The 14724-nt window shown below is 47.4% G+C and overlaps 2 protein-coding genes and 1 non-coding gene across 3 annotated transcripts; 1 reads left to right on the top strand and 2 right to left on the bottom strand.

The window, feature by feature from the left end:
• The first annotated feature begins 2734 nt into the window (after positions 1–2734).
• Positions 2735–2895, top strand: LOC123126784 (U1 spliceosomal RNA). The gene has a single exon (XR_006462005.1). It is a non-coding gene; the product is annotated as a U1 spliceosomal RNA (small nuclear RNA).
• Positions 2896–3761: 866 nt separating this feature from the next.
• LOC123123378 (probable protein phosphatase 2C 80) lies at positions 3762–7716 on the bottom strand. The gene is made up of 5 exons (XM_044543883.1): positions 7492–7716; positions 6619–7345; positions 5243–5567; positions 4661–4810; positions 3762–4492 (listed from the first exon to the last, which is right to left on the bottom strand). Exons 2-5 carry the CDS (start codon positions 7290–7292, stop codon positions 4196–4198), a joined length of 1446 nt encoding a protein of 481 aa, XP_044399818.1. The 5' UTR covers positions 7293–7345; positions 7492–7716; the 3' UTR covers positions 3762–4195.
• Positions 7717–7868: 152 nt separating this feature from the next.
• Positions 7869–12933, bottom strand: LOC123123377 (midasin). The gene is made up of 12 exons (XM_044543882.1): positions 11934–12933; positions 11768–11822; positions 11575–11677; positions 11327–11486; positions 11179–11250; positions 11049–11105; positions 10461–10588; positions 9377–9989; positions 9089–9209; positions 8951–9000; positions 8446–8586; positions 7869–8328 (listed from the first exon to the last, which is right to left on the bottom strand). Exons 1-12 carry the CDS (start codon positions 12771–12773, stop codon positions 8062–8064), a joined length of 2607 nt encoding a protein of 868 aa, XP_044399817.1. The 5' UTR covers positions 12774–12933; the 3' UTR covers positions 7869–8061.
• Positions 12934–14724: the final 1791 nt, after the last annotated feature.

The following is a 14724-nucleotide window of genomic DNA, read 5'->3' as shown; positions in this document are numbered from 1 at the left end:
GGTGGGGGTAGAGTATACGCAGCATGTATTTGTATAGCCCGTATATGCGCATTGTAACTTGGTCAGCGCCTGTACGTGAGTAGTGGGCACGCAGACTGCCCACGATCTGGCCTGGTAGTGGCACACGATCACCTTTGTAAACTGTATATAGTCACCGCCGCAGACTTAATCGAAGTGTGTTGAATCCCATAGTTCTTCCTTCCTCTTTCAACTCCAGTATATAGTCACTTCATATAAGCATATAGTATACGATGAATTTGGTAGTACGTTGGATGCTAGTGCATCTGCTGCATGCATGCGTGCTATGAGCCTATGACAAGGATGCTACTGCAACGGCAGGGCCATGAACAGTTCCTGCCGCCACGGGGTGTGGCGGCAGGGCCCACCACCTCATCATGTTCCGCTGTGCGAGTCGCTGCGTCGGGCGAAAAGCTGTTGCAGCCAAGCTGCCGCCAGAGGCTATGGCGGCAGGTGTTGCCGCCTCCGCCCGTAGCGGCAGATGCCATGTTTTGGCTGGCGCGTCTGCCGTCACGGCATACGTGGTCTTTTCTGTTAATACTGGTCATAGGTGGTCCTTTCTGTCAATATGATAGCGTAGGTGGTTGTATCTGACGAAAATTCATGCAACCAACGTTATAATGAAGTGACTAACCTACACTCCTTTTTGGGTTGGTGGGTGGGGGCTGCAGTAACATGTAACCGCAGTGGATACTCAGAGGATACCGACTCCCTCTGCATCAATTGTTTCGCATGTGTATGCATGCTACATACACTTTTGAAGTCATACATGATCCTTGTGCACGCATCCACAACCATTAACAAGGTGAACTTGTGTAAGGTCGTAGACCAACCTTATCAGCAACCCATAAATAGTTGGTGACTAACATAAATCATAAGTTATGATCTAGTACATCTCATCATCATTATCTCAATGTGAGACTGATCGTCTAGCCGGTGGCCTCCCCAATAAATAGTAGTATGTTATCTTCATGCTACGGAGCAAGCCAATATGACCAAATTCATTTAACTATGTGATGAGTGTAGCTAGAACAATAGAGGAAGTTGAAAAGACAAGTATCGTGGGCAAGCTACATGCTAGTCGGATAGGAAGATGAGTCATCTAGAATCAATGCCCCCCGCGACAGCTTGCCTGTCAGCAGGACTTGCTGGACATAAGTGAACCACACTCATAGTTAAGCATGCTAACGTTCAAGAGACTGGAGCATGCAATGTCCATCGTTCGTTGTCTACGTTGCAACTTCACCCGTAGCAACACATACCATGAGAACATGGGCAAAGACAACACATGGTGATCCTCGGTAGCTGTTAAGGCTCCGCAACGAACTACCAGAGATGTTAGTTGCACTTCGATCATTTGTAGGGCAGCGAGCAATCAGAATGCTCAAAATCTCGACATCTCGAGTCTAGAGCAAGGGCTTCCTTTCCTTGGAATCTCAATACCGCAGCTCACCTTGAGGCTGCAAAGCGGCTCGTTGTAAACAGGGTAGATACACTTCAATTTTATGCATTAACACAAACCCCTTTCCTGCTAATGTGCGGGTCAGCCCTTTGTCCTTGCGGCTATACCAATAGACGAAAGAAGTCAAAGAACATGTCGTCGAAGTGGAAAAGCCACTAGTGTTGTCGCCCTCTTAACCGTGAAGAAGGATAAGAGTTCCCTAGCAATTTGTGGGTTATAATATCAACAAGAAAGTGAAGGCAAAGAAATTTAGAACTCTCTTCCTTTAAAAAAAAAGCTCAGTGGTCATCAGGATACATACTCTCGGAGACCGAGAAATCAGCCAGACCAGAAGCCTGAAATCATCATACAACGCGCTCAATGCCGGGGTGTGCGCATGTCAAGGGCAAATAGGCCACACATTGTGCAAAAACCGTGTAGTAGAAGCATTGCAATCTTTGGATTGCCCTTACGTTGTACAGAACATGGCAGGTCTATTGATCCACAACCCGAGAGAATATACACTTTTTTTAGGGAGAGGATATGCACTATTTATTCGTTAGTTTACTTTGCATCAAATTGGACTAAAAATATGCTGGGAAGAAAAGGAAGAATACACCATCCGAGCAACCTATACTAATACATGGTCCCGGAATAGAACTACCTTGGGCTTACTTGTATATATTTTCTAGCAGGGGAGCTTTAGCTATTGAAGGAAAACACCAGCACGCACCTCAACTAGCACTAAAAACTAAACATATTTTGTCTTATGAGAACAACGAAAAGTCTTCCACACAGAAAAGTGAGAGGAAACTCTTCCAAAAGAAACGACTGAAGAAACTTTAAATGCAAATGAGTTTATTATGATTTTTTCTGATTTTTTATTGAATTGTCATGTACTCCCTCCATAAACTAATATAAAAGCGTTTAGATTACTACTTGAGTACCTGTTTCCTTTTAAAGAGGAAACAATTGCATGGCTCATTCTTCCTGGAGGAGAGAGCAACACGATTACACTTTTTTTTTTTTAGTGGTGAGCAACACGATTGCACAGCAAGAGCACAAAACTGGTACTCTCAAGGCCCACGTCTTGCTGCTGGAGGGCCAGATAGGTCAAACGTGAGCCCACTAAAGTCTGAAGCTAATCGCGCGCCCCCCCGTGACTCCCTTCGCCCCCGCGGCTGCTGCTCTTCAGCATTTAGTACCACCTCGCCTAGCCAAGGGAATCGAACAGGAGAGCTGGCTATAAGAGGAGGGCGAGGTGCTACGTTCCCCTCACTTACCTGGACGGGGTCGACGGGCGATCAACAAGGCCCGTGGCCTGGGTCAATGGCCCACATTGCACTTGGTGGGTGCGTTGGCCCATCATCTCCCCAAGTGGGAGAATGAACGTCATAATTTGTGATAAAGGGGGTACGCGTTCGCGCGGCCCCTGCCAATTCGTTTAAATTAAATTTTGCTCCTTGGCCTGGCTTGCATATGTAACTGTTTTCGCATTCCAGTCCTTGCTCTCCTCTCTTGCGCATCGAGTGGGCGAACCAAAAGCAGTTTCAGGCAGTGTGTTCGCTGCTTAAAGAAAACGGGAACTTCAATAGTGGCATCTGGCGCTGTCACTGACCTGGCATGCGTGCAAATGATGTTCTCACATTCAGGTCCCTGGCCTACCATGCATGCAAATGTTGTTCGTCCGAACCCTACAACTAGCAACCAAAATCTGTTTCTCTTTAAAGAAGTTTGGTCGGCTTTGCCATATTGCATGATGATTATAAATTCAGAAGAAAAGTGCAGAGGCAGTAAAGTATCTAGTGTAAACGGCATGCTCAAATGGGCGCTGAATGCTAGAAGCAGCAAAGAGCTGTCCCAGAACGCCTGGCCCGACGACGACTGTTAACAGACGAACCTAACCTGACGAGTGACAACGACCCCTAACGGTTCAGATCAGAACTTAGGCCAGTACCTGACATGAGGACTACCGTTCACGGCGCTTCAGATCAGAACCCAGACCAGTACCTGACCGTAAACGGCACGCTTGAGATCAGAACTCAGTCCAGCTTAAAGAGAACTGTGAAGCAATGAACACGCTGAATATCACACGCCCTTCTCTACTCAAACCTTTTGCCGTAAATCCACACCGAAACACTTGCCGCATAGCAAAGTTACCTTTCCAACGCCATCTTAATTGTCGCAACAACAAAAAACAGTGCTTTCCAAGTCCCAACTAATGCGGCACGGCAGAAACAGCAAGCTTCACTATGCCAGCAAAACTGTCCACTTCGAGATCTCTCGAAAGTGACACAGCATGTAAATAAAATTGTCTTGATACATTATTTTGATTCAATTGTTTACAGCACCTTTTTTAAGGGGATTGTTCGCAACAGCTTGGTGAGCTAACGCACAGTAAGAACTCACAACAGCCTATCTCTCAGCAGCACGAGAAGGCAAACATGTTTAGCAACTACAACAAAACTTTGCCAGCACGTGGTGGTTCTCCTTCCACCAAGGATGGGTTTACAAGAAGCATCTCATGTAGTGCTAAATGAGCAGTGGGGCAGACATGGTTTTTCGCCACGATTTCCCGAGCCAAAGCGCAATCTCAATACTCTAAAACATTAAGGTGTCAGGAGATCCCCCAACACTCGAATAAACCAACCTAGGAATCTACTCCCCGGGGCGTAGGAGCTCCCATGAGTTTGGGGCAAGGTTATGTACATTACAACAGAAAATGGAAGCGTCGCATCAAACGGCTGAGGCGCTCGTCACGTACGACACCACGACCGTGATGTCGTCGAGCTTCCCTCCATAGTACCTGTACCCAGCCTCCTGAGCAGCGGCTGCAAAGGGCGACTGCCTGTGCTTATCCTCCGCTCTCTCCCGAGCAAGGGCGGCGATTTTCTGAGCTGTGCCCTGGGCACCGAGGCCACTCCTGAGGGCCTCGACAACGACGGCAGTGATTTCGTTGTCGTACAGGTTGTCAAAAAGCCCATCCGTGCCAGCAATGATAACATCACCAGGAGCAACCGAGTAGTGAAATACCTACATAAGTGAGTATGGGGAATCATGTCATACAATATTTTGATGCTATAAACTTAAACAACCTATTCGGCGGAGAATAAAGACATCCAAGTTATCATGTTGTGTCAGAGTTCTACAAACATTATTCAAAGATATAGGAAGATCACTGCAAAGCCAGGATGTACTCACGTCAGCAGAACTGGGAAGATCACTGCCACCCCCACTCTCGAGCTGATAAGTAAAATTAAAATCATGCTGCTGCGAAGGTGATTTGAGAACAGTGCGTCCATCTCTGACCACTATGAAGCCACTGTCCCCAAGATTTACAGCATGAAGACCCTGCAAGTTTAAATAGCATGATAGTAAGAATCACTAAATTAGAAAAAAAGACTGCAAAATAAATGTGTTCCTTTCCAGAAATACGAATCAGGAACTTCTAGTTCTGTTGAATTGAAAGTGCTCAGACATGACCAAACAGATGAATACGAGATTTATCAATACAGTTACTTTTATACTCATGGACGAGAATACCACAGCACCATAGCGATCCAAGAATGTAGCACCAAAAGTGCTATTTCAGCTATCCTCATTTTACTACATCAACGACCCCTTTTTCCTCCGACCATGTGAGAGGTGCCTTACTGTGCTATACATGGTCCAAAGAAACTACATAGTAACAATTTGTGTTTATCCTACTCAGCACAATAAATCAACTGGCAATGGAAGGAGACTACAATAAACAACGATTAATAGTCAGAAAATCTGGCTAACCTGTTCTTTAAGAGTGATGATGCAAGCAGTTGATGATCCTCTTGCTTTGGTGCCTGTAAAAGCTTTCTCCAAAACTCTTGATGGGTCAATTGCGCCTTCCGGTTCATCCTTGATAGCACTCATTGATTTACTCATTAGTTCTTTTGCATACAGTCCAGCATCAACACCGTGATCTGCCCAACCACCAACACCATCTGCCACACCGATCGCCTGCTCATCAACGCAAATAAAGTGGCCATCCTCGCCACCAGTCGCCTCCTTAGCAGGGTGAGGCAGGTAACAAGAACCTGAGACCAGCTTCAGTTTTTCAGGAGCAGGTGACTTCCTGTAGAGGAAAATGTCTGTCAACCAACAACAGGTGCAAAAAAAGCAATAGAACAGTTGCTACCAGAAGATAACAGAAATTTAAATGCTACTAATATGACACCAGAAGAACATGAGAGCAAATTTCCTTAAGATGCAATGAACAAACGTGTAGGAAATTGACCGTAAATAGTTGGTTCATGTTCAATGTCTAAATATTGTGCTGTCCTGTCGCCATCCATTGTTGTCCAAATCCAAATTCCTGGACCTTTATTCGAATTATCGGACACAATATCATTAATGAAGAAGTGATTGACAATGACATCACTAGCAGGGTTGCAAGGCAACATTCAATAAAATCTTACTACATATATACCTTATGGCCTTACAACGAAATAATCACATTAGTTACATTTCGAATTTTAACTTTTATAAAATGCTTGCCTGCATGTTAGCACTTGCGTCTAGACAACGGTAAGCATGGAACACAACAGTTCGGGTGACTGATGGAAGCATTCATGTATCGTATGGACTATCCTGTATTAAAATGGTGTTCAATAGAAACAACCAGCATTTTGTAGCCAGGCCCGCATATCAGGACTCAGGCATTCCTCATGGGTTACACACACACACACACATGTACCTTTTGACAAACTAATTGCAAAAAATGAAGGTGGCAAACGCAATATTGCATGAAATTCTTACGTAACCAAACATTCACAGGAGTTAAGCATGTGTGTTCATATCGGTTTTAAAACAAGTTAATAACCATTCCAGGGAGCAACACCCTGTGGATGACTTGGTGGCTGTATTCATGTAACCTATGGACATATCCTGTCATAAAAAGGGGTCCAACAGAAACAACCAATATTTGGCAGCCAGGCCCACATATCAAGACTGAGGCATTCCTCATGACAGCACTGCATGAAATTCCCATCGAAACAAACATTTCATGGAAATTAAACATGCAGGCTCATATCTGTTTTAGATCAATTTAATAGTCATTCCAGGGGAAAGTCATTTGAAATTTATAATGGTATAATGGTACATGCAACAGGAATGAGGATACATACTCATCAGAGGCAACGGTGGAGTTATCCGTCTGCTTCTCCTGTAATGCCTCATCCAGAGTCAGTTGACTCTCTGTAGCTCCAGCAGAGTAAGGCGCCGCACACGACGTGCTGAAATCCCGAGCCCAAGGGTCAACCGAGAAGCTGAGCTGCCTGCCTGGTCCAACGGCACTGGTCCAGAACGTCCTAGCCGCCCCCCACTGCTCGCGGCATCTCAAGCTCACGCCGACCTTCTTACAGTACTCCAGACCCCGGTACCTGAACGAGACATCGGGCCTGGCCGCGCTCCCAGCCGACCCCATGGCGACGATGCGCGAGGCGTGGGCAGCCACGGACGAGGAGTCCTTCTCCAGCTGGCGCTTGGCGGCGGCGCCCAGGTCGGCCCGCCCGAAGGCGTAGCCGCAGGCGGCCATGACGATGCCCCGCTGCAGCAGGCCCTGTCCCGTGCCGCCGTGCGCGCGCACGACCCGGGGCGTCCGGTGGATGGCGGCGGCGACGAAGGCGGCAGCGGGCGCGCGGCGGTCCGCGGTGTGCAGCAGGCGCGCCGGGTAGGCGGAGAGCATGAACCAGGTGTTCCCGAAGAGGAAGCTCCGGCCTCCGCGTAGGTCCCTCTGGGAGGAGGGGGAGGAGAGATGGGAACTGCCGCCTCTGTTGCTGCCAACGCCGCCGGCTAGCATCTTATGACCGAGCGAGGCCCGCCCGCGAAGATCTCATCACCCTCCTGCCGCGGCTGCCATGGGAGAGAAAGAAGAATCCGGAGCTCAGAACGCGAATACTTCGAGAATTTCTCGATTCGGGGAGGAACGCGGGGTTCCGGCCACCGGCAGCGTCGAATTCAGCTGCAAATTGAATGGAATGGACGGATGATCTTCTTACCGCGAGAGCGACGGCGGCGGCGACGGGGGGGATTTTGAGCTCCGGAGGCTCGGATCTCCGGTACGGCCAGCTCCCGCTCGGTCGCGCACCTTCGATCCTGCCTCCTCCGTGGCAGTCGATTAGGGTTTGCTTGCTGAGGTGGGGATTGGACGGGGGAAGCGAGAGGATAGGGCGAGGAGGACAGGGTCGATTTGATTTGAACCCTAGAATTTTCTACGCGTGCGGGAGCGGCTGGTAAGACTGGGCCGTCGTTGACCAACCGGTGAGGAATGTTGGGCCATTCAAGCCCGGTCTGGCCCATTATTAAGCCGGACGGCCTGCGTCGGCCCAGGCTGTCGACCATCAACAGGTTTGCTCAGAAGAAAAAGATCCATATGTATTCAGAAACACACAGATGCACATTTATCTTAAACCTAAGGTGATACAGAATCTAATGCACATTTTCCCAGAGCACAGGTAGGTAACAACAGAAACGAGCTACACTGAAAGTACCATGAAAAATGTATTTCCACCGACATAAACAGGTGTACATGGTAGCAATGGTATGTGGGGTAAGGGAGGCTATGTGAGTCAGTTCCTTGCTCCTATCTTGGAGAACTTCCTTGACAGCTTGAACGCCGAGAACTGGTGCACGGCTTGGCTCTCCGTGATGATGCCGAAGCTTTCAGGGCGCTTGTGCTCTTGCTTTTCGGCGGCGGAAGTTGACCTGCGCAGGAGCTCGAACAGAGAGGCGCCTGAACTCGAGCCGCCCTCGGAGCTTGTGCCTGGTGCGGCTGGCTTTGTCTGTGAACTGCTGAACTTCGCTTTCTTGGGTTGGCTGGGGTTCGCCTGGTCCTGCTGTATAGTGGAATGAAGGGCACATGAGAATGTTTCTGAGTATAGGGAATGTGCGACTCTGCCTCTGAGCACATTGGAATTATGACAAGATCAGAGACAAGTTTTCATCATGCTTACCACATCCGAGTTACTCTCAGAGGCTGCAAAGCAGCTCTTGCTGTTGCTATTGCTGTCATCACGACCGAAAATGTAGCCTTTGTAAGTTGATCTATGAGAAGACGAGATTGGACCACTCGTTGTTCGGCCGAGAAAAGACGACTGCAAAGAATATACAATACTGTGATGCAAGAGATAAAAATGAAGGGGAAACAGGTTTTCTCAGATATGGCTTGCAATGGAAAAGAACCATGAAATGATCCCTAACAGAACAATGGCAGGGAAAGTACATGTAATTACCTGTATTACATACATTAACAAATAATAACAAAAATAACTACAAAAAGAATGCAAAATTCTGTTTAAGTCGAGGTTTTACTAGGTACAGAGGGTAATGTTTAGTAAGCAGTAATTTTCCATTTGGAGCAACACAAGCGATGATTTGCCATATGAGGTCATTTCAGCTAGTCAACATCCATGTGAGATGTATGACAACAAACAGAAAAGAGTGTCAGTAATCATTTACCTTTGAAGATGAGTTGCTGTTACTTCCGACCATAAGCATTTCAAGATTTGCTGAAAACATAAATAAATAATAATGATTAGTAGATGACCAGCCATGTTTTCAATCATATGCATGGATTGAAATTTTGGTAATCCTTACATGTGGCTTGCTTTCCCCTCCTCTTGGGGGGTTGAGGAGCAATATTGAGCTTCTTTATAAGGCTAAACATTTCCCTTGAACTGTCATCTTCCAATGGAGATGTGAATGAAGTACTATGAACCTAACAAAGAATATATGACACTCAAATTATTTTCCTAAAGCACATAGAGTGGATAAAAAGTCTGTACTAGCACAGCGAAGGGAGGAACTAACAGTCCAAAAATGAAATATCAAGCATTTATCAAGCAAAGCTGAAGATACTCAGTATTTAAAAGTGTCAACGCTTACTTCTCGCTTTGAAATACGTTGACGGGCCAAATGCTCCTCTATTTCCTCATCATCAGAGTGCTCATAAGTGTCATTCTCGTCTGTGAACATTTTGGCAATCATTTGTTTTGCCTTCTCAGAATTCTTCCGCACAATATTTGGAGTCAAGTCATGTGACCTTTCATTTTCTGATTCGTCCTCACAGTCTTCGATATCATCTTCGTCTTCCTCCATTAACACTTTCTGCTCCTGATGACCATATTTTAATCTTTGAATGAAATTATTTGTTTCAGCGGCATCTTGATCCTGAAGCCACTTTTGGTGGAGTGCATTACGTTTCTCATGATCTACTTCTTCTTCTTCAAATCCAGCAGCAATCAGAGCAGTAAGTACTTCATTTTCATCATCGCCATCATCTTCTTCGTTGTCCTTAAACCTCGCCATGTCATCATCACTGTCATCCTCTTCCTCAGCTTCAACGTCTAGAAAGTCTTTCAGGACAGCAGCATCTGGACGTGAATCACTTGCAAGAGTTCGTCGAGGTTGTTGATGGGTATTTACATCATTTTTTTTAATGCCTGGATATATGTTCTCCTTGTCATTATCTTCTTCCTCTTCTTCATCTTCTGAAGAACTGAGACAGACAGATAATTCAACAAAATGTTAATAGCCAATAGGACAGTGCACCAATATACATATGTAAAATCAGGCAAATTCCATGCAAATGCACCAGGCCGTTGCTTGTTCTCCATGAAAATTTGTCATAAGTAAAATAGTGAGAGTAAGAAACAACCACACACATGATGGATAGAAGAAGGATGTCAAACAGGTTTTAATTGGCAAAATATAATCATTAAAGTTTACATGGTTCTGTTATTTAGCGATTCACATGTCAAGGCTACAGGAAGAGATAATACGCGGTGCTACAACCAAAACAAGCTTTAATAATCTTATGCAGACCATACATAATAATTAATGAATTGCACGTGCATAAATAAGTTTTTAAAGGGGCAAGGGGGTGAATTTTCTTTACAGAAGATAAGTACGTTTGTAAATGCTAACAGGTGGAAAGTATCATGGACTGAGGAGGGTGTGATATGCTTACCTATCATCTGTATTCTTGGTAGGGCTTGAAGAGGGAGGCAGATGGGCTTCTTCATCTACAGCATCGATGGAGTCGTCACTTGGTTGGGCATTGTCTTCGTGTTTATCTTGAGAATTATCAACAAGTTCCTGGTAGAACCAATAGTCCAAAAAGCAAAGCGTTAAACAAAAATATATTTAAGATCTTAGACTTTAAAATCGTAGATGCATTATATGTCTAGTAATCATTTTCTACTTTATGAGAATTGACAACCATTGGGTTTACATAATATTCTTTTCTTACTTCGCTGTGAGATAATTTTGAATCTATGATAATCCTGGGGAACCAATAACTTTCTAACCATAGTACCAAACATTGGATAATCCAGCAACCATTGATTCAACAACAGTAAAGCACAAAGCATATTTTGCATCAATATGTATCATCAATCCAATGCTTTCATTGACATTGTGACACTTAAGTTGAGGTAGAAACTTCAACGCAAATAACACAAGATCGAGGCATGCTCTTATGGTAAAAGCACCATCATATATTCTGTTGCAAAACAGCAGCCGCAGATGACTACACAATTAGGGAAGGGGCGCTGACCTTGTTTGGAGATTTGCTACCACGTTTATTAAGATCCTTGTCACTAATCACAGCATCCTGCAAACCAAACGCAACATCAGTACAGTGCAAACACCAAACAGCATACTAGTCGAGTGAAAGCAGTGACCACCTCATCCTCAGGGAGACTGGCGTGGTCATTCAGGTCACCAGTATTTGCTCCAACCTCCTTGTCAGCAGCATCCTACAACGATTCACAACCTTTTAGCTTTATAAACACTATACTGAGCTCAAATCAAGCTATCTGGATAAAGACTCACATTCTTCAAATTTTTGTCATCTGAACCCACTTCCTTAGCCTCAGCCATGGCTGGCTGTTCAGCGGGATCACTCTCGGGCTCTGAAGAGGCATCTTCTTCTTCCTCCTCTTCTTCGTCTTGGTCTTCTTCTTCCTCTTCTTCTTCGACAGGAGTATTTGACCTGCAAACCACAGTGGAGAATAATAACATCAGCGGACAGTCATTGTGTTCTTTGCATAACCTTCATAAAACCAAGTCAGGCAACTGACATTTTCTGAATCTCCAGCTTCCGAAGGCGGATCTTCTCCAGAACTGAGGAGATGGGTTTGTACACTGGCTCTGCAATTGGCTTAAATGATGCCTTTCTTGTCTCTGCAGAGAACAAGATTAACAAGAAACAGTTAGATATGCACAAATCTAACACCATCTGCTTCCAACCATGTACACTGTCAGGATATATACCTCGCAGCAGCCTCTGCGACTCGGCATGGATGGATTCAAGCTGAGCCCTCCTCTCCTGCACACATCAGTCCACAGGACACCCATCAACAAAAGCCACAGACCATTCAGTGGAACAGATGCAATCATACGAACCGAAGGAAAGGAAACAAAATCATCGAAATGCTACCTTCTCAGCCCGTTTCTTCGATGCGACCGACTCCTTGGGCGCCTTGTCCTTCTTCCTCTTCTTCCCCTCCCCATCCTCCCCCTTCTTCTTCTTCTTCCCCTTCCCTTCCACGTCCGCATCCTTCTTCTTCCTCTTGCTCCTCTTCCCCGTCACAGCGACCTCCGGCTCCGGCTCGACGTCCATCTCGCGCCCGCCGTCTTCCCCCTCGTCCATGTTGAGCCGCTTCTTGGCGGAGGACTTCTCCTTCTCCCTCCGCAGCTCCTCGATGAGCCCGCCTCCCGCCAGCATCTCCTCCTCCTCGTCCTCTCCCGTCGGCAGACCCAGCGGGTCCCACCCCGCGCCGCCGGCGGACTCCGAGAAGAGCGGATCGAGCCCGTCATCGTCATCATCTTCCTCCTCCTCCTCGTCCTCCGCCGTATCGGCCGGCGGCAGCGGCGAGGACACGGGGACGGGAGGCGAGGACGGCGCCGGGGCAGCGGCGTCCGCATCTGCTGGCGGCGGCGGAGGAGGAAGAAGAGGGGACCCTAGGCGCGGGGCCACGGTTTGCTGCTCTGACGGCGGCGGGGAGGCGTTGGGAAGAGGAGATCCTAGGCGCGGGGCGACGGCTTCCTCCGCTGACGGCGGCGACGGGGAGTGGTTCGGAGGAGGAGGGGGAGACCCGAGGTGCGGGGCCAGGGTTTCCTCCTCCGCCGGCGGCTGCGGCGGCGGGGATTTGGGAGGGGAGACGGCGGCGGCGGCCTGGAAGGATTTCTTGAGGCGCTTGAGGCGGCGGGGAGGGGATGCGACGGGGGAGGCAGGGAGGGCGAGGAGGTCCGCCTCGTCGAAGGGCTCCGTGTCCATGGCGCCGCCTGCCTGCTTGCCTGCCTAGGGATCTCCGCTTCGCCGGGGAGGATCCTCGCGCGTGGTGGGGGGAGGGTGAGGGGATTGGAACGGCAGATCTCGGGGATGGAATGGAAGGAGGGGGGTGCGAAACAAAACGAGGGGCGCGCGGCGGGAGAAGTTTCGAGTTTCGCGCCTCTGGATTTTTCCGTTGCCGCGCGTCGCTCGCTGCCAGAGTCGGGGAGAGTGAGTGAGGCGGGGGCGGCCGGCCTCGGAGGAGAAAGTTGGCGTGTTTTTCACTTTCTTTTGGGTGTAGCGGGCTGCGAGGCCCCCGGTCCGGCCCGATCAACATGGGCCCCTCCATTTCTCCTCCGTGTTTGCCTTGTTTTTCAACTTCATTTTTTTCATATTGTCTTGTTTTAGGAACCGCCTTGCCATCCTTAAAATAAATGAATAAACAAATTGTTAGGTAAAAAACGAAAAATGTACATATGAATAGCCAAAAGCGAAATGTGCTAGCAAAGATCACTAAGTTCAACAAAAAAAGAGCACTCATAAACTTAAAGATCATATTAAGATTATTGTTTAAGTTAACTCTCGATCTATGATCGTTCACATCTTGGTATTTCTTATATATCCACGAGGTGGACTAACCTCATAGATTTTGAGGTGCATCAGGAGTCCCAAGCTCTAAGAGATGAACACATAAGGTAGTTGAGCACATAGCGCCTTGAGACGCGCCTTTCACAAAGTCAGGTCGTTGAACGACACTTTCGTAGCCAAACGGTGCTGAAAAATGAACAAATTTATAAGACACACGAGACGTGAGAACCACGAGCTCTCTGGAGCATAACGCGATGACGACTCCAGGGCGAGATAAAGAAGACATGGACATTTATCCCGCAACTAGATGTCGTCGCCAAAGACACACGAACCTCACGCGAAGGGTGGGAGACGAGGGGAACCGACAAAGATTGAAATGTGGGATCCCAAACTCCGGTCTTGGATGCAAACTAGAGACCATAACAGCTCTACAAGAAAAATATTCGAATTCAATAACAATTACTCGTCATTAAACGATTTAAATCTTTGTCTAGTTTCTATCTCTCTGTGATCCCTAGCTAGGTTGCAGCACGCTCGTTGTGGTAATAGGGAATGCCTAACCTTAGATCCTCATGTCCGACAAAATACGTGGGAATACCTCCGCGAAACATGCTACGATAATCCATGCAATTGTGGTTGTAAGGATACTTTATAGCTTCGTTTTTTTTCATAGAGTGGTCAATAAGGACCCCGATGCTGATTTAATAGGAAACATAAAGGCAAGCCAGCTTGTAACAAGACTTGAAAGAAATAGGAAATTGGTCCCTAGCTTATGCAAAGAGGACCCCAATATGATGACGAAAATCGCAATCGAGGGCTTAGGATCTCACGCACGAGGACAACATCGCCGTCGCCGGGGATGACACCACTTGGTGCAGCTGAACCTCCATGGCACCTCACCATAGACTTCGCGGAGAATATGCATTGCCACCCCATTTGCCTGCATGGCCGGGAGGAGGAAGGACGATCCCATTCGGTTAGCAGATACCGAAGCTTGACGAAGACATCTGACAATTGTCTGTGGCTGGATGTGTCGTGGCTTCTCCATGAAAGCCTTCCGTGATGAGCATAGACCCAACCTGTATTTTCATCTTCCCGCTGTGCTTCTTCACCACCATGGCAACCATGCCAACAGAGGAAGAAACAAAGGAGCACCTACAGGTCATAGAACCAACCAGCTTATTCTCGAAGTTGCTGGCAACGCGCATCCAACCTGCAGCTGGCAACTAGCCAGTATACACAGGATCACCACCGCTGCAAGCCACCAGCCGCTGCTCAAACACGGCGGCGGCGAACTCCTCGGCATAGCGCCAAACGCCATGGAGGCAAGGCCCAATCTAAAACCACACCTAATACATACATGCTACCC

Source organism: Triticum aestivum, chromosome 5D, assembly GCF_018294505.1.
Source record: "Triticum aestivum cultivar Chinese Spring chromosome 5D, IWGSC CS RefSeq v2.1, whole genome shotgun sequence".
NCBI lineage: Eukaryota > Viridiplantae > Streptophyta > Magnoliopsida > Poales > Poaceae > Triticum > Triticum aestivum.
The sequence above is the reverse complement of the archived record's forward strand: the minus strand, read 5'-3'. Positions and strand labels throughout refer to the sequence as shown.